At 40.2% G+C, this 24,105-nt stretch overlaps 2 protein-coding genes across 4 annotated transcripts; one reads left to right on the forward strand and one right to left on the reverse strand.

Annotated features, from left to right (window-relative positions):
• Window positions 1-48: 48 nt before the first annotated feature.
• znf362b (zinc finger protein 362b) lies at window positions 49-8,354 on the reverse strand. 3 transcript variants are annotated; one of them, XM_040153696.1, is made up of 9 exons: window positions 8,253-8,354; window positions 5,808-5,871; window positions 5,243-5,477; window positions 4,462-4,566; window positions 3,007-3,322; window positions 1,963-2,187; window positions 1,497-1,575; window positions 1,145-1,303; window positions 49-506 (listed from the first exon to the last, which is right to left on the reverse strand). In XM_040153696.1, exons 2-9 carry the CDS (start codon window positions 5,868-5,870, stop codon window positions 390-392), a joined length of 1,299 nt encoding a protein of 432 aa, XP_040009630.1. In that variant the 5' UTR covers window position 5,871; window positions 8,253-8,354; the 3' UTR covers window positions 49-389. The 3 variants fall into 3 exon arrangements, with proteins under 3 accessions (XP_040009630.1, XP_040009628.1, XP_040009629.1); XM_040153694.1 differs by having other exon boundaries at window positions 5,243-5,504; XM_040153695.1 differs by lacking the exon at window positions 8,253-8,354 and adding an exon at window positions 8,003-8,054 and having other exon boundaries at window positions 5,243-5,504.
• si:ch211-112c15.8 (tumor necrosis factor receptor superfamily member 1A) lies at window positions 6,983-23,810 on the forward strand. Its single transcript, XM_040153697.1, has 11 exons — window positions 6,983-7,053; window positions 11,727-11,807; window positions 13,591-13,655; window positions 13,763-13,888; window positions 14,512-14,652; window positions 14,774-14,819; window positions 16,340-16,503; window positions 16,756-16,923; window positions 18,090-18,127; window positions 18,442-18,550; window positions 21,878-23,810. The coding sequence occupies exons 1-11, from the start codon at window positions 7,025-7,027 to the stop codon at window positions 22,192-22,194; spliced, it is 1,284 nt and encodes a 427-aa protein (XP_040009631.1). The 5' UTR covers window positions 6,983-7,024; the 3' UTR covers window positions 22,195-23,810.
• Window positions 23,811-24,105: the final 295 nt, after the last annotated feature.

Raw genomic sequence — 24,105 nt, forward strand, 5'->3', positions numbered from 1 at the left:
CATTTCATGGAAGAGGGGGAAAAAAAAAAAAAAAAAAAAAAACCTAACTAAAATATTTCTGATGGCCAATGCATCCGGCATTTTACATGACGCTTACGAAAGTGCTTATTAAATCTGACGCAAGACATTCTTTGCCACTCGATCCTCCGGACAACATCTAGCTGTATTGTTACATTCACAAAATAACGCTGTGCTCATTTTTGACAGACTGCCTGTGTCAAGACGAATGGAGGCAGTCCGCTTACTGAATCTAGCATTGAATGCTTACTGTATGTCAGCTGTCATAATGCTAATGTAAGCCTTATGTAGATGGCCGTGGGTGCAGGGCCCCGTGAGCTCCACCTGAACGTGGACTCTGAATCCGACCTGCTGCTGAGTGGCCGGGGAGCTCAGATGAGGGAGATGCGTATGGGGATGCTGGGGGACTCGGTCCTCTGGGGTGACTGGTGGCTCACTAGGTGCTCCACCACCGTGTGTTTGGACATGTGCTTCATAAGGTAGGTCTCCTGTAAGAACATAAAAACACACCAAATAGTCAACAATGAACTCACTGCTATTATTTACATTTAATCTTAGGACGTTTGAAACTTTTCTTTGCTCACATATCAACTGAAATACAGTATGTCTATCTACCTTGTAAAATATGCCAAACAAATACGTGGAGTCAAAATGTTTCTGATGACACTGATGACACCAGATCAACAATTTTTAAAAACTATATTGTGCTGGCTGTATTAGCCTTGTAGTTGTGTCCTGTAATACCAAAGCCAAAACAAACCTTGGAACTCACAGTTCCACCAAACACAAGATAGGTTATCCGTCTCTTTGGGTTTGTGCTAATTGGTGAATAAAAATAACATGATAAAAATATAATGCCTTGCCAACCTGAAGTACTAGGTAAAATGATTACATTAGCCGGTACTTGGTAGATCCCAAGTATACCAAGTGCCAAAATGAGAATTAGGACCTATTTATTATATTGAAAAAAACTTCACTGTTTTTCTGTATGTTTGAACGGGAGCAAAAACATTTTGTATATCACAAACAAGAAACACAGCCACTTTCAGACCAAGTAAGACACTCTAACATTAAAGGCCATCAAGACATGCTGAGGTAACCAACAGATAACGTAGGGTTTACTCACTGAGGTGTATGCCCGGCCACACATGCTACAGCAGTAGGCCTTAGCATTTTTGATGGCATGCGCTGACAAGTGGATCTGCAATGATGCGGAGTCTGAGTAGGCACGGTAGCAGTTAGGACATTTATACGGCTTGTCTTTATTGTGCTGCCTCTGGTGAGACTGTCAGGGGAAAAAAACACGGACAAAATTTGTAAGACTAATGACCACTTCATTTGAACTCCTTTTGCCTTTTTATTTTTAACAAGTTTTATACTTTCAACTTGTCGCTGAGTAGTTGTCTACGTCATAATAAGATAACAGGTGACCCAATAAACTTGTGTGGCAAAAGCAAGTTGTCTGACCATGCGCTGACCTGGAGGTTAGACAGCTGGGTAAAAGCCTTTTCACATCCGGGGTGAGCACATTTATAAGGCCTATCGCCAGTGTGGATTCTGTGGCAAAAGATGCAGATAAAGACAGTCAGAAACGTTCCAATGACTTGGATGGGAGCGATAACTGCAGCTGAACCACGGAAGTGAGGCAAAAAAAGATTAAGATTTTACACACATACAAGCTCCAACGTTTCACGGCATATTCTAGTCAAAGCCAAAGCCATATTGAAATTCCCCAAATGACACCCATGAGGCTGTAAAGAGACGTCAACAGACAAATTCTTTGCTAAAAAAAAAAAAATAATAATAAAACTTTCAAAATGCTGTAAACATGAGTAATCTGTATTCACTGAACAAACAGTCATTGAGTTAGCAGTTGCTCTTCAGCTATTTCTTTTTTCCACACTCACTTGAGTCTCCCTTCGTTGTGCGCACAGCTGGACTGACCTGGTGTGCTGCTGCAGGTGTGACAGCTGACGGAACGAGTTCTCGCAGTAGGAGCAGTGATAGGGTTTGATCCCCAGGTGGATGCGCAGGTGCTGAGACAGGTAGGAGGCGTTGGCAAACGTCTTGGAGCAGTGGGGACACTTGTGGGGTTTGGCCTCCGTGTGGGACTTGGAGTGAATCTGCATCTCTGACTTGGTTAAGAAGGTGAGCGGGCACACTTTGCATCTTTGGGACAAAAAAAGAAAAAAAAACGGGGAAAATGCATAAACGTAATCAGATCAGTTTGCTTCAGTCAGGTTAAGGTAAAGAATTAATTTAATTTTCATTAAATTAATTAACTGTCTATAATTAGAGCCTTAAAGAGACTATACAGCGTCACACCATTCATGTTTCCAAATATTATACCATTGCTGTCGACACGGTCATTTTCGAGACAAAGCAAAACGTGACCAACTCTGGATCATAATCTGTATCCACACCAGCAGCAGCACTGAGTCCCAACCAAAGGTTCAGTAGAGTTTAACTCAAAAGAAGCAGGTCAAGGTTTAGTATCCAGTTAGTCAAAATTCCTACAGCGCTATGCACCATGTGCCAACCTCACAAATCCAGTCTAAGTCTCGCAAGCTGAGTTTTGCCCCAAGGTTGTACTGTGGAAAACAAAAAGCTGAGAATTGATTAAGTTTGGCAGCTGGAAGTTGGACCATTTAGATAATGATGTGACTCACTGCCTCTGAAAACTGTTCCTCATGAATAATTAAAACAGAATAAGAATAAGCAAACATTTGCCATCTTTATCCACGTGATAATAGGAGGCAAAGATCATCTGACAGTCCACTGAGTGAAGCATGGGTTGATATTGATGAAGAAAAGCGCATCTCAATCATCTACAGTCCACTTAAAACCAAACTTGTCTCAGACCACTGCCTATTGATCCTTTGCAGACCACAATTAAACCTGTGAACTGGCTTTGCATGACCAACACTCAAAGGATCTTGCGATGCAGTAAAAGCTTGAAACCAATAGTAGCTGCTTTCCGTGTCCAACCTGTAGGTTTTGCCCTCTTTGGGTGCAACAGTGACACAGCCTTGGTCAGCCAGGATGGGGTAGGGCACCACCAGCAGAGGACCAGCCGGGTTTTCAGCTTTGATCTTCTTTCGTCCCCGGGGTGCCTTGGGTGGGGGGCCCAACAGTCCTGCCAGGCCTCCAGCCTTCATGTGGTCCATGCCAGGACCGCTAGCCAGGCCAGAGATGATGTTCACAGAGGGGGCGCCGCCCAGGCTGTGGCTGCTGGAGGTTGGAGTCGTGGGGGTCAGGGCCTCTGACGTGCTGTGGCTGTCGGGTCGGGATGAAGGAGCCAGACCTGTGGAGGTTGGAACCAGAACTATCTTAAAACCAACAAGCAACTATAGCACTACACATGACTTGAGAGGCTTCCGATTCTTTTAATAAGTGCACCCGTGTTCTTGCATGTTCTAGCTTTTTAACTCCTCATGTTAACTTTTCATTTTTGATGACCATTTTTGAATACATGATGCACAGTTTTAGATTTTCTGGTTTACATTTCCGTATATATAATATATAATTTCTTTACTCCTGAAATTTGCTTGAGTTGTGAAATTCATTACAACGAATATCAAGTCGGCACTAATTTTTGCCCGTGTTACATTTGGCATGGTAATTTTCAAAACTAAGTGATTTGTAAAGTGTACAGAAATGAATTAAAACTATTTTCTGCCTGGAACAGTTGAAAACACACAGTGGAATTTCTAAATCACAGAAGCATAGTTTGCAAAATGACTAGATGCGATGCAAAGAATACATGGTTTGTAGGAAACAGGCTAGAAAGTGCAAAAGCACTGATATGGTTATTCAACAGCTCGTCAAACCGGGAGTGCCCTCAGCATGCGTCTTGTCAGTTTACCACTAGTCAGAGTATCTGTAAGTTCTGCTTTCAGTTCTATTTTGTACCAGTCCGTCTGAAATCATTAGTACTAATCCTCATAAACCATATCTGTGTACCCTCGTCACCAGCCACCAGCCTGAAAACCAGAAACTGTGTCTGTCAGTATTATTCCCTGCTTGAACTGCTCCGCCTGCACAATACGCAGTCTCTCTGTTTATTGCCCCACTTTAAGCCTCGGGAATTGGTTTACTAAATCTTATTTGATGTTTGGCCCACCTTTCAACTAACTAACTGATGGCACAATAAGTGCTGTGGCAGTTTGCCGTGCCCCCTGCCTGAACGTACACTCAACACTAACTGTTAATGTAGCGAATTTACTTGCCTTATTTCCCAGCCACTGTATGTCCTTCATTGTACCTGTGTGTGCTGTGTGTGCCTGTGTTTCCCAATCTGCTGTGACAATGTCCTACGTACAGTTTATATTAAAAGTATTACTCGTCACACTGCTATGAATTGAAACAGCCCCAGAGGTTGATTTTGATGCAGATTTTTGCCCTGATGTCAACAGGAGCGCAGAGACTGACTGACTGCGGTACCTGAGCGATGGTTGACCCGGCCAGGTTGCTCGCCAAGCTGTCTCATGTGCCAGTCTTCCCACAATCCTTTGGCCTTCACTGCTGACTTGTCGTCCATACTTCCATCTGGAAGTTGTCAGTTGATGGCATTTTAATCAGTGAACAGGAAATCGTGTTTTGATATACACAGACCTTTTACTGCATCATGCTCATGTCTAAGAATACCACACAGTGTGAAGTCAACAACTATAGTCTACGGAGACCCCTAACAGCCTTATTGTCTCTTTGGCTGCATCAAAATGGCAAAATCTGAGGTCCGACCTTTAATATACATAGCAGAGCTCTGGATAGTTCATTGACCTCACCTTTGAGATTTAACAAGTCTAAAGACAAATAGGGTTGGGTGTCGTTTGACATTTTTTGACACCTGTGCCAAAATGGTTTTCGTTACCTACCCCTTGTATACATTTGTCTCTATACAAAAGCCTTTTTTTAATTCAAAATTAAAAAAAAGGCAAACTCCTCAATGCTTTAGTGTTCAATGTTGTCTCGACGAGGACAGCCATACAGTGACTTTTTCGAGATAAAGCACAGTCTAAAATTAGCAAGGTTTCCTGAATTAAACAAAAAAATACATGATCAAAGAATAGAAAGAATAAACAAGACTAAAAATCTCACCAAGCACGCAATGCCGACTTTTGATACTTGACAGTTTTTGATCCTTGATGTAAGTGACACATTTGGGTCCGTATTCAAAATGTATTGCGGTTCAGTACCCAGGCCTACAAACAATGAAGACTACCTGGTCCAGAGCTGGAGGCGGGGCGAGCATGCAGAGCTATGTCTGGCTGTCCAGAACCCTGTGGCTGCGGGTGGTGGCCCGGCACCTGCTGCGGCTGGGGCTTTGGCATTGGCATGCCGTGCTGAGTGCTACCATCCGGGGACGAGGTGGGCACCAACAGAGGCTGCTGGGAAGGGGCGGAGGTAGGCGGCAGGTGAAGGGGTCGGATCTTCTCAGCCATCAGCTGCTCCTTGATCTTGTTAATGAGCACCAGGTTATCCAGCTGAAAGGGTTAACGGGTCATGCTCAACAGAAAACAGCCACCGTGTGTGAATGTCATTCACGCCCAAAAAAGAACACACCCCAGGACAGAACACACTGACCAGCACACAGTACAAGTTTAATTTAGAAATTTTTTTATTTTCTTTTTTAAATCTATGAGAAGGAACTGCGACAGAGTCTCCATCAGAGATTTTGTTTCAGCGACGGACTGGTGCTGAATGGCTGAGAAGACATTCACACATGGAAACAAATGGCAGTGAAAGGTGGAAATGTCGCAATGATTACATGTTGCAAGTGGACTTACCTGGCCTGGCATGGATGGAGGTGGTGGCCAGAAATACGGGTTGTTAAATCGAGGCTCTGCCATCCTGAAATGAATATTTCATTTACTTTAGTCATATTCAAAAGTCAAGTTATATTTAATGAGCTGTTAATGTCACTACAACTCGTCAGTCTGCGTCAAAGAGGAACTTATCATGCAAAATCCTGTTGATTGTTTCCTGTTTTTTTTTTTTTTTTTTTAACTGCAATGTGTTTTAATATTCTTAAGAAGATCTGTAGGCGAACAGTGAGGATGTAAATTATTACACCTTAACCACAAGCAACCAGTGGGTTGTTTACTAGAGGTGAGAATTTTCCTTTAGCTTCGGTTTAGCATATACAGTTCATTAGTTATCATCACATCCACCTTGTGTATCTTTTGACATTTGTATGCACTTGTGCATGCAGAGCTAGATGAAGTTGCTGTGCACATACTTAGTCTTAGTCACATCAATTCAAAGCATTAAGCACAATTTAGTATTAAGCTCAAACTGCTCCACTTCTCTCCAACGTGGAGAGACTTTGTTAAGAAACTCTTCTTACAGGGCTTCTCCTGGTATCAGAAAGTTCGACACTTGTATACAACCTTCGGAAGACCATAAATAAATAAATTTAAGAAAGACTGTTTGGAACTGGAGGATTTTTAATAGGCAGCTCTATCAAAGTTATTAATAATTTTAAAGGACTTGCATTATTACATATTTGTTCCTGTTTGTAATTTCCTTCAGGACAAATACCAAGGTCATTTTGCTTTTTATGACTGGTAAGTAAAAAGGAGGCTGGGTTAATCAAGAAAAGACCATCTTCACCACAGGCAAGTGTATGGACAATAAGGTTACACATACAGGTAAGTGTTAAGCTGGCTTTGGGTTTTATGGGCTTTTAAAACTGAAATGCATCAAATAATTTTGCCAAAACCCCCCCAAAAAAACTACATTTAAATTCAGACTTTATAAATAAAAATTAAAACAATTGAATTACTTTTGAAGTATTTGAAAATTCTTAAAGTTGTATTTAACTTGACCTTGGAAGCGTAATGTTTGACCAACACACTTTTGATCTCAAGGCTCACTCGCTAGATTTTGCGGGCTTTCACCCGCATCTCACGGTCTTCCTCGGCGGATGGGGTTTGCACCGTTCTCATGGCGATGGCTCAGTTGTGATGATGAGCAAACGCCATCCACTGAGGAAGAGCGTGAGATGCGAGTCAAAGCCAGAAAAAAAATACAGTAAGTGGGCCTTGAGGTAAGTTTGTTTGTTTGTTTGTTTGTTTTGTTAAACATGTATTTTTAAGGGTTTTAAGGTCCTGGAGACACTTTGAAGATAAAATTAATTAATTAATTAAAAACTAATAATAATAATAATAATAATAATAATAATAACAACAACACGCAAAGCCATTGCTGTCACTGGATGAAGAGGTCAAATCTTATTTTTAACAGTGTAAGATGTGACATTTATGCTGATAATTCCTTGTGTCAATTAGGCCTAAACTGTCGTCTTTAAGTCAACACAGGTCAGACAAATGTCAGAAACCCAGAAATATTCTGTCACTTGCAAAAAGACAGAAGTCTGACAGAGCCCCGGCCGTTTAGCTCGGACACTTAGTCCCTCTGATCCTTTTGTCTGAGAGGGAATTCCTAAAAAATAAGTGCACGTCGCTTTAATTCTCTCAGATAAACGCAAGGGGAAAAAAAAAAAAAACAAACTTCCCATTCTTTGACTTTTCGGACATGTCCTCTGTCTGAGAGCACCCCTGGGCTCACGCTGATGGAGGATCGCACGGAGCGACCCTCCCCGGTGCGACTCAGACATTCTCAGACAGTTTTCTTAAAACATTTCCAGACAAAAGAGAAACAAAAATGGCAGCCTTATTTTTATAAGGCGGGACGCCATATTCTGCAGACCCCAAAAATTTGGGAGCATGAACAGCATGTCGTGAGGAGGGTGCCGGGGATAGGAGGTGGCCGACGCGGACACAAAGGTGTGTTTATCATGTCAAAGGCATGAATGATTGTTTACGGCGAATTGCAGGTTTGAATAGCCCGGCCTCCCCACCTCTTAAAAAAACTGACACTTCCTACAACAACCATGCCCTGCGAAAAAAAAAAAAACCAGCACGGAAACGGACAAGATGCAGCCTCGACCCAAACACCACATCGGTTAAAACAAGCGTACCGATGCGTTACGATCAGAAACCCGGCGGCGCACGATGCCTTGTCTCCCGAAAGACGCCGTGCCATCTTAACCAAATCTCACTTTTTTTTTTCTTTTTTTTTTTTCCTCTTTTTTTTTTTTCACATTCTGCAACTTTTGAACGAATCAAAGGACAGCAATTGCATTCTGTGCACAATGCACGCATTTGGGAGCCTATCGCTTATCGCAGAAATGCACAGCAGTGAAGACACGAAAAGACATGCACAAATACCTTGTGTCCTGATGGCAGATATTGTCTTGCGAGTACAGCTATAATATAAAAGGTTGATGTTCTTTCTGCCTGCTTCCAGTCGGACCACCGCTTCCGGGTCGCTTTGTTCACTTCTGGGTGCCGCTGCAGGCTCAACACAGTACACACACACACACGCACACAGACACACACACACACACACACACACACACAGGGTAATATTCTGCTAATGTTGCTGTGGATATTTACACGATGACCTACTTTATTCGCGTTTAACGGACGGCGCCTTTCTGATGAATTTAAAAAAACATTTCTCCGGCGCGTTTTTGGATGAATTCAGCCTGCAGATCCGTAGGGTTACACTCAGATCCTGAAATAGAGATGCCACAATGCAAAAATACTCCGTTGCAAAGAAAACGACTGCGTTCAAAATTTTTCACTTTAGTGAAATACTGACTTCTAAATTTACCCAAATATCAAAAGAAAAAGTGGTTTCCAAACGAAAATCGAGTGCTGGGTTGCCGAGGCTGCTCAAAGTGATAATGTTGGGGGTTTTAATCTGCAGATAATTATATATCTTCTGACCACGCAATCATGTCCATGTTTTATACGTGAAATCTTCAACTGCATAGAAACTGCTCAGTCAGGTAAACGTGGAGGTAGAACTACAGGAGGCTTTTTCTAAAAGGTAGCAGGGGGGAAAAGTAGGAACGGCCCCGGAACTTAAATGCACCTGCATCCCGAAGTGATGAACCAAGAGCCATATCTAAACTTCCCAGTAGTTTAGATATCTTTTGCAGTTTTACCTTCATTTAACGGGGTGGTAGTCTCATGGAGATAAAAGTCTTTTAAAAGAGACCTCGCCAAGTGGGCAGCATAAAGACATTTATTACAACAATAAACAGCCTACAGTTCCGATAACACAAACAAGCCAATACAAATGTCACACGCTTCAAAAGAGCGGAATTATATACAGTATAAAGATGCACAAACGGGCATGAGCTTCCAAAGCTGGGTGAAATTTGTTTTTAAGCTTACATACTGTAGGTATAACTACTGTGTCCACACACGGTTGAGCTAAACATTCACAGACGATCTTTCAGCAGTATTTCACTGACCATATTTCACTGTAAAGCAGGAGTGTTATAATGCGTAGCGAGGCCCTGCTTTACATACGCACTTTGAAATGATAGTCAGCGTGTATCTTGGACATTAAAAATATTTGCTTTTCATCCACATTTAGCCCAATTTTAGCTTTTGACGTCTGGACACCTTTTGACCTCCAACCAAATCAGTTCTTACTACTATTCATACAGCGAAAAGTCATAACAGAATTGATCTCAGGGCACCTTTCATATAGAGTCAAGACCGTAGTCTTTACAATAGCATTTGTAGAAACCCAATACTTGCCCATGTGCAAGCACTTGGTGACAGTGGCGAGGAAAAATTCCTTTGAACAGGAAAAAACAGAGCCCAGCTCATGGTGGGCGGCCGTCTGCCTCGACTGGCTGGGTTGAGAGAGAGAGAGAGATCTATAGTAATAATAATTATTATAATGATGATAATAAGACTAAGTAATAATAATAATTGTGGCAGGGTGTGTTGAGCAGGATCATGGAGGCAGTAGGTGGTTTGCAGTCACAGATCCATACTCCGGAGACGGAAATACCTGCGGGAGAGAGGAGGATGCGAGAAAGCACAAACCTACGGGAGAGAGAAGAAGCCACGTTAGTAACGAGCACCGAAGGGATATGAACGCGTGCGGATGGAGAGGTAGAGGAGGAGAGAGGAGCGCTGTGCCTCAGGGGAAGTCCCGTGGCAGTCTGGGCCTAGAGCAGCATAACTAGGGGTTGGTTCAAGCCAAGCGTGAGCCAGCCGTAAGTACGAGCTCTATCAAGGAGGAAGGTTTTAAGCCTACTCTTAAACGGGGAGAGGGTGTCTGCCTCCCGGACCCAAACTGGAAGATGGTTCCACAGTAGCGGAGCCTGATAACTGAAGGCTCTGCCTCCCATTCTACTTTCAGAGACCCTGGGAACCACAAGAAAGCCTGAATTCTGGGAGCGCAGTGTTCTAGTGGGGGTAATAGGATACTATGAGCTCTTTAGGAAATGATGGTGTCTGAGCATTAAGGGCTTTGTAGGTGAGGGGGAGGATTTTAAATATTATTCTGTATTATAGAGTTGGCCAGTGGAAAGAAGCTAACGTGTGACAAATACGATCTCTTTTCCAAGTTCCTGTCAGTACTCGCGCTGCAGCGTTCTGGATCAGCCGGAGAGTCTTTAGAGACTCGTTCGGGCAGCCTGATAATAAGGAATTACAATAATGCATACTAGAAATAATAGATGCATCGACTAGTTTTACTGCATCTCTTTGAGACAGGATGTGCCTGGATTTTGCAATGTAACATAGGTGAAAATTGGCCGTCCTAATTCCAGGTTTCAGTTTGAGTGTCAGAACCATGGAACAGGATTTTTGTATCAAGAAAATATGATTTCATTCTAGAGAGTTGACTGAAACTGTTTTCAGGCAACTTTTGTTGGAAACCATTGATTAAATCAGCCCTATTCACGAATTCTAGTTTAGAGTTAAGATATCAATAGTAGACTAACTGATTCATATGTAGTAGGTAATTAATTCAGCCTGTTGTTTCGCAGTGTTACTCAGTAATAAGTTATTGTGTATACTGGTTATGTAAAAAGTATCACACACACCGTGGTTTTTGAAGCACAGTGGAGTTTTAATTTTAATGTGTGTGTTCTAAGGCTTTTTGACAGTGAAGTAGATGTTCATGTATAATTTGATATTCTTTTTTAAATGAATATTCACCCCACTAATCAGGGATTGAGTTTTCTGTATTTGATTAATCCTCATTCTGGTACCTGCTTTATCTAAATTAGTGCCTTTGGTTTCAGTCTTTCTTATGAAGAGAAGGACAATAGAGATGCATTGAAACCACTAATGAGTCCAATATGTCCACAGTGTGCCTATGCTCCCTTATACACACACACACACACACACACACACACACACACACACACACACACACACACACACACACACATACCACCACCGCTTACATCCAACCCCCGGTATCCAGATCATGAATTATTCCGATGTATGTCACTTGTACTTCTGTCTGAACCACATTATTATCACAGAGATTCAGTGAAAGTACAGGAAAAAATCAGGGGAAGGAACTTTGACACCAATCCTCGAGTCACCGTGAGGTTGTGTGTGTGAGTGAGTGAGTGAGTGAGTGTGTTTTAGCGGCTGTTTCCTGTTTCTGGCACCATTTCTCTGAAGACTCCAAATAACTGACGCTTCTGACCAACAAGCACGCAAACACACACACAAAAAAAGCTTTATTTGACTCAGCTTCAATGGAAATTCACGGAAGACTAAACGTCAGAATGCCTCATGCCGTTGGTGTTGGTATCCTCTCTCGGTGATAACTGTTTTGTGATTATCTGACTTTTTTTTTTTTTTTTTTTCAAGAGTTAAACTAACAGCCAACTCATCTGAAGTTGGCTGTTTAACTTCCTCGCAGTCTACTCTTCCAACATGGACTACGTCTTAGTAAGTACTCCAATTCAGTTGTTTTATTTGGATCATCTGCATGTTGTATTTCAAGAGTGCTTTAAGTTAGTTTCTGTAAGTGGATTTTAGATCGTCGTCACTCATCGTTACAGAAACCGTTGACACAGTATTGCTGGTGCAGTGAAAGTGACCAAACACACGCAGTGTGTCTCATTATTTGTGAGATAAGGTCAGTCGAAGGGATTGCTTTATTTTTTTAAGAACTTTTTTGTTTTATTCCTGGGTGACTGTGAATCACATTAGATCACCTATGACTGCAAAACATCAAGGTTGTAGTATTTATGACAGGAGACATAAAGTGATATGTGGTTGAGTGACGTGGGGAAGGTCTCCCAATTAACGGGGCTCTCTGTCATCGTCTTGCAGGTCTGGTAACAGCACGTTTAATAACCTAATAGATTTACTAACTAGTTAGTCACATTTTTGTTTAATCGATTGATTATTTCCTTGATTAATCATTTGGTCTGAAGAGTGTAGGCAAATACCAAAAAACAGCCATCAGAGGTTCCTAGTCCATGGTGACATCGTCACGTGTCTTGCTTGGTTCGACCAACAGCCCAAAGCTCAAAGATATTCTGTTTACTATCATAGAAGACTAAAATAAACTGAAACTTTTCACCTTTGACAGACTGAGACATCTGGATGTTTGCCATTTTTTTCAATTCTCAGTGAATGGACTAATTGTTTCTGCTCTGATACGTATATACTTAGGTGTGTCTGTGACCAAAAGATACAGGTATTTGTTTCACAATAACTTGAAAAGATCCCCAGACAAAGCTAAACAAGATATTGGGTGCTGGTTGGGAGAATTAACTCCGTAGCGCGTAGTAACACCAAGATCATTTTTTTCAAGAACTTAAATAGACACACATTGGAACACATTTGGAATTTTAAAACCTTGAAAAGGCAGAGGAAGGATGGAGGGTAGCCTCTACCAAATCATAGGTATTAGTATTGGTGTTTTGGGGGATGTAGAGCCCCCTCCATGGGCAAACATGGAAAAACACTCCTACAACCGGGTATACCTGAGCCCTCGGATCTGTGCCCTGCTGCCGCTGAGCAAGCACCATTTTACAAATACTCCTGTTGGCTCCACAGAGCAGCTGGATAGAAAAAAGCTTGGAAATTGAACCACTTGCAAAAGTGTCTGTCCACACAGCCGCATCTCCCTCCTTCATTTGCATTAAGCTGCAGTGGCGAGGGGAAAGGGACTTACAAATATCAGAAGTGTCTTGGCAGTTAGCAATTGGTCTGTTTCATTTTTCATTTGTCATTTCTCATTTGTCATTTCTGGTTCAATATGGATCGGGCTTGGACTTCCAAGGGGGATAAGAATTGCTTAAGATGTGAGTGTGATCTTGGCACCCGCAGCTGCATGTTTGGACAGAGGTGTTTGATACCCTTTCAGATGTATGTGGCACAGTATAACCCGACCCTCCGATGGCCACATTCAGGGTGGTGCTTGAGGACTTCAAGATCCATGCTACCGAAACTGCAGTTGTGGCCCTGTCTGTACTGCTTGCTTGACAACTAATTCTCCTCAAATGGAGGGGGGAAAAAAAAAAAAAAGCTAAAGCATATAAAACATACCACTTACATACTTGGCTCAACCAACAGGTTTTATAAGATCTGGCAACCTTTTCTGTTCTGTTTTAAAAACTGGACAAATCTCTACTGATATGTATGATGTTGCAATGCACTGTTTCATCAAACCTTGTCTTTTGTTTCAGGTTTTCCCGCTGATACTTGTCTTCCTTTCCAGTGGTCAGAGTTACATTAAGGTGACAGAACAAACCAATAATTCATGTTATAAGATCTGCCCACCTGGTAAGTTATAAGAAGGAACTGTATGCATTGGCCTTGTGTTGTACACTTATAGTGAAATTATCACATCTTAACTTATTCCTTTTCTCCTTGTCTCCACTCTGTTCCAGGATATCATAAAACTGGCAGCTGTGATGATCCAGCTGCAACTCACAAATGTGAAAAATGTGAAAATAACACATTCACAACGATAGAAAACCACTCACCGCGTTGCCGCAGGTGCAGCCCATGTAGTAGTAAGTATCTTGTTCAAATACCATTACTTGGGTTGGCTGATAGAAACACATGTTGCCAGCTTGATGGCTGTTGTGTAAGCATTTGAACTCACATTTGACCCAAATAATAAATTGAAATGACATTTTTGGTTATTTAAATGAAAATATGATGCTATTTGTTGCAGTTAACGTGTCCCTTTTCTTGCCATTCTGATGAAGTGTAAAAAATTAAATAGCAAAAAACATAAGACAATGATAGTATGTAGAACATCATATGTCGCTATTCACTGGTAGAGTATAGCAGGTTGAAGCTCTATATCGAAGATTAGACACTTTGTTCCAAAAATGCAGAATGGGAATTCATGCACTGAGTGGCATACCCATTTTAACTTCAGCTTAACATCAGGTTAAAAGGGATCGTTTCTTAAAGGTTATTGAACTGGTTTTGCATACATTTTGGTGTAGAATTAAGAAATTAGTGTTTGTGCCAACTGAAGCAATGTGTAAATGGATGAAAATGACCCTGCAGTAAAGCCTTCCCCATCTTTATTGTATAGCATGAAATCCTGTGGGCGCCTTTTGCCAGGGCTGTAAGTTAATGCTGTGGATTGAGACAGAAACACTGTGTTTTGAATTTTCCTCAGATGATGAACAGGTAGCAAAGCCCTGCTCCTTTAATAAGGATGTGTTATGTGAGTGTAAAAAAGGATACTACTACCAGTACAATGGAAAGTCTGACTCCAGATATAAGTACTGCGTGCCATGCCCATGTCCAATTTGTAAAGGTAAGTGAAGTCAAAGGGAGTGAAATATATAAATGTGTATATATGTATATGGATATGGATATAAACACTGTCAGTAGGAGGCCATATAGTGCCCATAATCGCCCTCATATTTTTTTTTCAGATCCTAATAGTCCTGAATACAAAACGGAGTGCCAGACCTGCCAAAGGTGGGAGATCCTTTTTTTTTTTTTTTTTTTTTTTGCTGTGACAGAGTGGAGAGCGGGGGAGGGTCTTTTCCTCAGTGTATTAAAATTGGCACTTTTTTTTTTTGGATGATATATTATCATCACTATCTCTTTACCTTTTTTTAAAATATCTTTCTGTTTTTTCATTGTTACTGTATTTACCTTGCTCTGTGTAGTATTTCCTAGGATAATTGCTTCCTTTTTGAATAATTATACGATGTATTCTGTGTACATTTTCTGATGTAGTTGTAGATTCAATATGTTTTAGATCCAATATTTTTTCTATTTCAGTTGGAGAGGTTCTTTTATGTTCTCTGTCATCTGATTATTATTAGTGTGGCAGCAGAGATATTTTGATTATGCTGATTACAACCAGAGTAGTGAGTGTGTTTTTGCATATACTGTGTATCGCCTTTTCTGCAAGGTTCACTTGACCAAGTCTGATGAAAACTTCTGTGAGGTTGAGACTAACCCTGAAATAATTAATCGATTACTCTATTAGTCTATTGGCAGAAAATTAATCTGCAACAATTCTTATAATCAATTGTTTCAGCAGTTTAATCCAGCAAAAATGGCAACTATTTGTTGACTCCGACTTCTGAAAAGTTGGGGGATTTTCTTCTTTCGTGTATGAATTTCTTTGGGTTTTTGACTGTTGGGTGGACAAAACAAGACACTTGAGGGTATTTTCATAGACATGAAGAACTTGTCTATTAGACTTAATCCAAAAAGGTCAACTCAAGCCCGGTTTGATTTACAGTCAGTGTACGTGCTGACTTGTCGTTACAGAGGAGGAAATCTCTGTGGTTTTACCGAGGCCCTGCGCTAACTGTGCTGAAACTGTTAATTGTGGCTGTGGGTTGTAAAAGTCTCAACGCCAAGGCAGTTTTGTTAAAACTGTTAGTGTAGCCGTACTAATAAAATACTGTAAATGTGCCTACAAATTTCCTCTTTTGCTTTAAAAAAAAAAAACACATTAAAGAACTTGTTCAAAATTTACGTCTTAAAACAATAATAAGGCGTCCATATGAATAATTAAACAGTCTTTGCATGATGTAATGACTCCTGTTGTTCAATCTGGCTATTAAAAGAACCCTTTCGATCGTGATTTCAGTGTAAGTGATGGACGACAAAATCCAGTCCTCTCTCTGCAAATCAGAAATTTAGCTGAAGCTGATATGTGGGGCTTCAGCAAGGTATCATCCAAAGAGTGAATTGTATTGTAAAGAGAATGTAATGTTTGAAGATATCAACTTGATTTGACAAACTCTCACTGCTGAAATCTCATATTAGCTTCACAACAATCAACTTTGGAATTCATTTTTACACGATAGTACATTTTGTCCCCCATCACTTGCACTTAAATCACATCAGAAGGGGATCTTTTAGTGGCCAACATGAACAAGAGAAATGATCACAGCAAGCAAAACGTAAATTTTATTGTTTGGCTAAATATGTTGTAAAATTCCACTGTTGTCCACATTCTTCTTCCTTTCTTTCAGGGAGCAGTGTGTGAATAACACAGAATGCAAGAAGAGATGTATGGCAACTAAACTTCCACCTCCAATTACGGCTACATCTGCAACTACGATAACTAAATGTATGAATGTTACAGCAGCAACAACTACACCTTCAAATGAAACTTTGAATCTACATAAAACTAAGAGTAAGATTTAACTATATACTGTACTTTAATAAGTAAAGTGACAGAAAAACTCACAAATGTACTTTGCACCCACACTAGCTGTGGATATTAGTAAGTTCAACAGAGCCTTATTGCTTCCTCTTTTTGGTTATCGGGAAGATTATTCATCTCTTCATCATCATCACAGGTTTTCAGACAAACATTCCTTTGTGTTAGACCTGATGGAGTGGTGGCGTTACGACAGTTTTTTGTTTTTTTTTCTGTCCACTGCAGTGGACAATATCTCCTGGCATTATCTCAAGGTGGTTGCGCTGATATTTGTGGTGTTCTTTGGGCTCCTGCTGTTCTACATCAGGAGATATCCAGGAAACCCAAACTGTCATCCCTGCTGGAGCACGAACAAAGGCATGGAACCACATGCCAAGGACCCCAAATTCAACGGTAACCAGTGTAACCAATGTAAATAAGTACATTTACTCAAGCGCTCTACTAAATTAAAATTTTGAGGTTCTTGTAATTTACTTGAGTACTTTTATTTTATACAATTTACAGTATACCTCTACTTCACTATATTTCAGAGGCACATATTGTACCTTTCACTCCATTACATTAATATGACAGTTTAAGTTACAAGAAATTCATATTTTAAATAGAACATTTGATTAGCCTGTAAATATGACACAGTGTTATATCTTAAGCTTCACTACTGTATATCAAATAGTTGAAACTACACATACATTCCTACTCATTAGTGCATCAGTTATAATAATCCACTATTATAATTTACATTTATAATCTTTTAATACCTTCAGGAGCCATTCTACCTGCAAATGAGTACTTTTACTCCGATAACTTTAAGTACAATTTTGCTGCTATATTTTGAATACAGGGCTTTTACTTGCAGTGGAGTGTTTTAAAATGCTGGTATTGCTATTTTTCTTAACCCCTATCTGTAATAACTGTTTTGGGCCTATTTCCACCAGTTATTACATACCTCTATTTAATTTTTAATACCTTCACATCTAAACATCACAGAAACATGATTAATGGCTTAAACTAAAGAAGAAACTAATACCATTAATATATAAGCATAGATTGCTTCTTTTATGTAGCTCCATAAAAATATAGGACATTGAATACACAGGTTTATTTGGAAAAAAAGATTTTTTTTTTGTTTTACAGTAAACTTTTTTTTTTTTTTTATCTACGTGATGTAGATATGTATGTGTCCAAAATCAGATCTGAGTACTTTTTCCGCCTCTGACAGTAACATGAGTAGCCACATACAGGTGCTTCAGTCTTTAACTTCATAGAAATATGAGATGTATAAAATTAAGTAAAGAAATACTTTAGATACAGTCATTTTTGTGTAGTGTTTTTTTTTTTTTTCACACAGCATTTGCTGAAGATAAACTTTCATGTATGAGTCCTGACACAGTCAAATTGTGTGTATAATAGGCAAGTTAAAGAGACAGTCTTTCTGGTATTAAGCAAAAATGATTGCTTCACAGCAACTCAATTGAGTGTCTTTTTTTTTTTTTTTTTTTCTCAACTGAATGTGTTCAAGCAGGAAGCTTACTGATGGTATCTTCTTTCCTCCTAAACAGAGCAAAGAAGTCAGCAAAACAGCAGCCTGGCCACGCTGGTTTGTGTTCAGTTTCATGCACTATGTGTCCTTCTGAGATAGAACTCTAGCTTGGAGCAGTAGTGTAGGTGGACAGTCAGACGGCCTTGTGAAAAAAACAAAAAACCTGTAAAGGTCAATTAGAGCAAAGGTGAACTGTTGATCACACTTTGTAGTCAAAATGAACCGAAGCTGTCATAAATTATCAAGATGACTTACTGGTGTTTGAGAAAAGGTTGACAGATTTGACTTATTACTAACATTTGAAAGATTTGGCTGCGACAAAGACATTTACCTCTTCTTCTTTTTCTTTTTTCTTTTTTTATCTTTTCAAGACCTATGATATATATGAGGAAACTCCCATGATGCAACTCAGTCACAGTCCAGCCACACCACAATGTCCAGCCCCTATCAGTACCCTTCTGCCAAATGCTGAAAACCAAGGTAAGATTCAGTATTTGACTCCAATCTACAATACACTGCCTAGGTTGGACTTTTTCAATATATCGATGTATGGATAGCCAATAAATGGAAACTTTAGAGACATGTGATTGCGGATGTTTTTCCTAAAACATCAGTAGACTATAGAAGCAGTCATATGCTTGTATGATAAAGCCGTGTCACAAAGGTAAAGATTTAAGAGATCTTCAGCACAAGCTTGGATTGCATTGTGGTATAAAACAAACTTAAATTAAGTGAGACATGGCATATTAAAACGGGCCTGAGGGGCTAACCATGGATTGTAGCTATCTATTGATTATCAAATTGGGTAGTAACTATGTGACATTTTGCACTCATCTGCACTTATTCAGCTTCCCCTCACCCTTTATAATGGAAGATCAGACGTCATCTCATGATAGTGTTACTGCTACTACTATTGCCACAATAACTACTACTAACAATTATGGTAATAGAGTCATAGGATAATAATAGAGAAGGAACGCAGGTCTCAAAGGCAGCTTGGAGGTGTTACAATCTATTCTGAATCAGGCTGTAATGAAATCATCTCTCGATGAGTGGAGCATTTTTTGGTACTGTGATGTGAAGCCAGACTCATATTATCAAAGAAACACTGTAGGGACTATTTTCTCAACATGTCTGTGAAGATTCTCAGTCATCCAGGTCATGGTCATCCATGGGCAACTGTAAGCCCCGATGCCCTTGATTCAACTTATCTCGGATACCTTCTCCACAACTGTTAAAAAAAAAAAAATGTGAATGCGAAAGATAGGGTCAAGTCAAGCCCCTTTTTCCAACAATGTTTATGAAATAAATTTTTTGAAATGGGCTAGAACTGCCCCAGAATCAAAGAGGAACTGGTGATTTCAAAAAAACTTTCTGATATTAGAAACTTTGTGGTCCGAAAAGATATGTCATCACTGAAAGTCTTAATTACAAAAACTGGAAATAAAGTGATGTCATGGGTTCATGGAGGACAACTTGATTATCGAGTCAAGAAATTTGAGAAAGATTGGGTACATTTATTTTAGGGAATAATACACTTAAATGTCTGAGGTCACATCTCACTCCCATTTGGTCACTTGGGGGTAGAAAAAATAGACTCAACAGCATGAGCACAAGAACAAATCCCTCAGTGTTGATATCGTTTAAAGACTTTAACATAAAACCATAAAAAGTTTGTTTTCTTCTGCACAGATAGTGTATTTTTCTGTTGTGCTCTATGTCACAAAGTTGCCGCTGCAAATTTTCAAGTCACACTGCATTTCTTATGAGATTATGTATATTTAGACATGAAATAGAGTTTTTTTTATGGAACAGTGCTTTTCAGTTATCAATTCTTCACAATAATCGTTGTGATGTATTGACAACTGGATGAGAGAAGCCAAAGTATCTGTATGTGAAAACACATTATAAACTCTTTACTTTCATGTTTAGATAAACTTTGACATCGTGTGAAGTGAACCTCGAATCTTTTTTTTTTAAACATGATATCTATAGCATGCAAGAGTCCTCAGTCAGAGTTCAAAGTTTCTAGGAAAACTGGTAGCGGTCTACAAGGTTTGAGTTTCCGCCAGATGCAGAGAGTTATTTTTACAATAAATAGTTCAAAGAGTAGCGTGGAGCAAAATGCTTTCATGATCAGTCACAAACACGTTTGAGGTACACATTATTAGAAGGTAGACAATGGGTCATCACCCACTCCAGAGTAAGCCTCTTATGTGGGAAAATTAGATTTTTAAAAATTAAACTAGTAGAAAGAGAGGGGCTAGGTTGGTAAATTCACATTATAAAACTGGAATTTTAACTTGAATGAAACAGGCAAGGACTTCAAACAAACTAGAAATCCCAGCATCAACATTAGAGCAGCATTACTTGTATTTGAAGTATTTAAGATTAAACTCTAACATCACCTGTACAGGATTTAGTGCCTTGCTTAATGACACTGTAGCAGAGGGGATGCATGCATACACAAAGACTTGAGCTTGTCTGATTGTCTGGTTAAAAAGTGACATCTTTTCGTATTATGCAGCTAGACCCAAATGTGTTGTGAAGAAAAAATGAAAAAATGCCGTGGTGATACTTTCCCCAGTGTGATTAATGGTGCACCGCAGTCTAATGCTGCGGTGTTTTCACACACATAATAATACATTTGGATTTGAGCAGCAACCTTTTCATCTTTGCTTGTTCAGCACACCGGTTATCACTGATCAGCCACGTGGCCCACAGTGTGGAGGTGGAAACTGGGAAACAGGTCGCCCTTACTTTCACATCAGTCAACGATTGGACATTAGGGGAAATGACGAATCAGATAGTGAGTGCACGTCAACAATTTGCAACTTTGATTGAAGCTATTAGGGAGAGCTATACAGCAATACAGCTGCATTTCCTGTTATTAGGAATGTCATGTTGTTGTGTCTGGCATTTGTGGTGAGCCGAAAACCCCTTTGTGGTCGTATTGCTTTTGGCACTGTGGTGAAGATTATTTTCTCTATTCCTTTCGTAAGTTGGGGATGGTGGTTGTTTGCTTTTGTGTTTTACCGTATACTTAATGTTGGGGAATTTTATGAAGCAGACACATCATAACAGACGTGCATCCAGGTCACCTAATACTAAGTGTTGACTGTCCTTTTCACTGTGTTCTGTACCATGACACTGCTCTATTTGTGACTTGGCTGTACGGCTTCTAGGTGTATTGCAGAGTGAGAAAGATTTTCCTTGTACCACATGTACAAAGGGCAGTTGAGAATCTTGAATCATTCCACAGGTAGCAGTGCAGCAGCAGTTTTTCCCCCCGTGTGATTCAGTGTTCATTGCCCTGTTTAAAAAATCCCCACCAAAAATCATTACAGGATAAGGCCATTATTCTCATATATTTTCCTTAATGTCAGCAACCCCCATGGAAGAGCCAAAACCAAAAATGTGTTAGTCCACAATCTTAAAAAAAAAAACATATTTAGTTTCATTTTTGACAAAGGCTCAGTAAATTGCACAGCCGCCTTTTATTGTGGTCAGCGCAGGGCTAATCTCCTGACATCATTGACTCAAACGCCTCTCTGGATCTTGATTACCTTTAGTTTATCTTGAAAAACAAACCTAAGAACTTAACATTTCGCAGGACGGAGCTGTGCATTGAATCGCATAAGGGGAAACTTGAGACATTCCAAAGCACAAAAAAAGTTTTATCTTAATATGGTTAAGCAGTCGCATATGGACAGATAGCACACTCTTGCAGCTGAGCTTATCCTGCGGCAGAGCTTATGTTTTTGCATGGTCACTATCCTCTAATTGTCTGTGATTCTCTCCTTCCAGCTGCCAGACAAGATGAGAAATCAGAGCATTGGCCAGCCATTGTCCTCTATGCGATTATTAAGGAGGTGCCCTTGCGTAGGTGGAAGGAGTTCTTGCGTCTGCTCTCGGTGGCTGATCAGCAGCTGGAGCGGGTGGAGCTGGAGGCTGGTCTGGGTTCCATTGAGAGGCAGTACCAAATGCTGAGGCTGTGGAGCCAGCGCTCCTCTGCAAGCCTGAACGATGTCTTCTCGGCTTTGCACTACATGGATTTATCTGGCTGTGCCCAGCTGCTGCAGGAAAGCCTGGAGAAGCTGCAGTGCAGCCCTGAACCGAAGTAAGGCTTCACAGCCTGCAGAAGTTACACAAACTGTGGTTTCCGTGGGGCAATGCAGGACACCTGAGGCTGCACCTGGAGACATAAACATCATGCTGTTATACGATGCAAGACATCAGTGCTTCAACCCTGGACACAAGTGCATAAGACTAGAAACTTCAAATTCCTGGAAAGGACATTACTAACTGTAGCTACTATAAGGTACAACCATAAAAAACTGCAATGATGATGCAAATATAAAATGATCTATACCGAAACATGCAGATTCATATTACAGTCTAACTAAGAGTTAAATGGCATTACGGAGCACTTTGGAGATCCTGATAGGTCCAGCTGAAATTGGAGTATTTCCTTTTTTCCTACGTCTTTTAATGGATAAATATCATCAAATGCACTCCAGATAAGTGTTTAATATGTTTTTTCTTCATAGAGTAAAGCAGAACATTTGTATGAAGTTTGCAATCTATTTTACATCCAGATTGACACTTCAGATGCAGATGCTCATGTAGAAAATAATGGATTTGTTGTGGTGGCAGGGACAGCTGCAGAGCTGGAGCTTGGACCATTAAGTGGCTTCCTCACCTGCATGTGACAGCAAAAACAATAGCATTTTTAAGAAAGACATCATCCCTGTTAATATTCAGGCAGTAATCTAGTTAAAAAAAAATAATTAAAAATAAAAGAATTGAGGGAAATCCCTTTCCGTGAGCTATACTGAAAATCTACTATTACTGTCAGACACCACTTAACTTTCAGCTTCTCGTATGGTGTCTCCTAAAAGCCGACAGTGGAGGGCTGTGGTTTCAGAGCGCACTGCTGAAATGTAAAAATGTGTAACTCTGTGACTGTATATGTGTATGAAAGGTAAGCGGGGTGTGCTGAAAATGAAGAAAAACCTCATTGTTTGAATTCTACATAGGCGGTTGACTCTGACTGACACGATTATTTTACCTCCAGAAATCATGTAACTAGTCAAAGTGAGGACTCTTGCTCAGTTTGATTATTTAAACTGAACATTTCAGTGTACATCCATGATGTTTGAGCAGCATTGCTACAGATCATTCCACCATGTCTAATACCTCCTTCATCCCGTTTGACTTGAAAGTCTTTTACAACAACTCAGCTGCTGATTCTTGTTGCGCACCCTCACAAGGGAAGAAAACTGAAATCCCCATAGGACGTCAGATTTTCAGTTTCCAGCAGATAAATGGTGACAAAGTGCAGTATGCTGGGTTTTTCCTCACCACACATATTCCATCCAAACCGATGGTTTCCTCCATTGGTGTTGTTGTATCTCACAACTGAGAGTTTTTGTGTGTTAGTTCAGTTACTGACAGTAAAGAAGTTGGGCTTTCCAATAACTGAGTTTATTAATTAATGTTTTAATATGAATCTAGCAGTGTAGTTTTTGGCTTTGGTGTTTGAGGCATGTGTGTGAGTAAATATGTAATAATTATTATTTTTCATTTTCTGAAACTACCAATGCTTGAGCATTTTGTTACAAAGCTGAGCGAGTCGATTGTCATACTGAAACTGCCAGCTGTGGAATTTTATCCTCGGTGGAGTCACCTGTGGCACAAATGTATGGTGTCAACGTATAATTATGCAGTTTGTCATGAATAAAACTCTTGGCCACAAGATGGGAGTGTTGGCTGGGTGTCTGAACAGCAGCAGCTGGCGTGCAGGTTTGAGCACAGGACCCCATACAAAGAAAATGTAGGCCGGGTGCTTGAGGAGCTTTTCTTCTTGAGGAGGGCTGGACCACTCTCATGAATTGCAAATTTTTGCCTCAGCACAAAGAACAGCTGTCCTACATTGTCCGTATCCCACTGGATAGAAAAAGAACAGACCCCGTACTGAGAGATATTTATCGTATTTGCAATGTGTTTATAGACACAAAACAACAGCAATTCTG

The sequence above is a fragment of the Xiphias gladius genome, chromosome 18, assembly GCF_016859285.1.
Source record: "Xiphias gladius isolate SHS-SW01 ecotype Sanya breed wild chromosome 18, ASM1685928v1, whole genome shotgun sequence".
Classification (NCBI taxonomy): Eukaryota; Metazoa; Chordata; class Actinopteri; order Istiophoriformes; family Xiphiidae; genus Xiphias; species Xiphias gladius.

What these genes read in the sequence shown, in the direction of transcription:
- znf362b (XM_040153694.1), bottom strand. Translation starts at nt 5,870, where the DNA reads ATGGCAGAGCCTCGATTTAACAACCCGTATTTCTGGCCACCACCTCCA. An exon ending in CCGGGTCAACCATCGCTCAG is followed by an intron (nt 3,323 to 4,461) that starts GTACCGCAGTCA and finishes CAACCTCCACAG; the next exon opens with GTCTGGCTCCTTCATCCCGA. An exon ending in GTGGCCGGGCATACACCTCA is followed by an intron (nt 507 to 1,144) that starts GTGAGTAAACCC and finishes ATGTTCTTACAG; the next exon opens with GAGACCTACCTTATGAAGCA.
- si:ch211-112c15.8 (XM_040153697.1), top strand. Translation starts at nt 7,025, where the DNA reads ATGCGAGTCAAAGCCAGAAAAAAAATACA. An exon ending in TTATAAGATCTGCCCACCTG is followed by an intron (nt 13,656 to 13,762) that starts GTAAGTTATAAG and finishes ACTCTGTTCCAG; the next exon opens with GATATCATAAAACTGGCAGC. An exon ending in GAGTGCCAGACCTGCCAAAG is followed by an intron (nt 14,820 to 16,339) that starts GTGGGAGATCCT and finishes CCTTTCTTTCAG; the next exon opens with GGAGCAGTGTGTGAATAACA.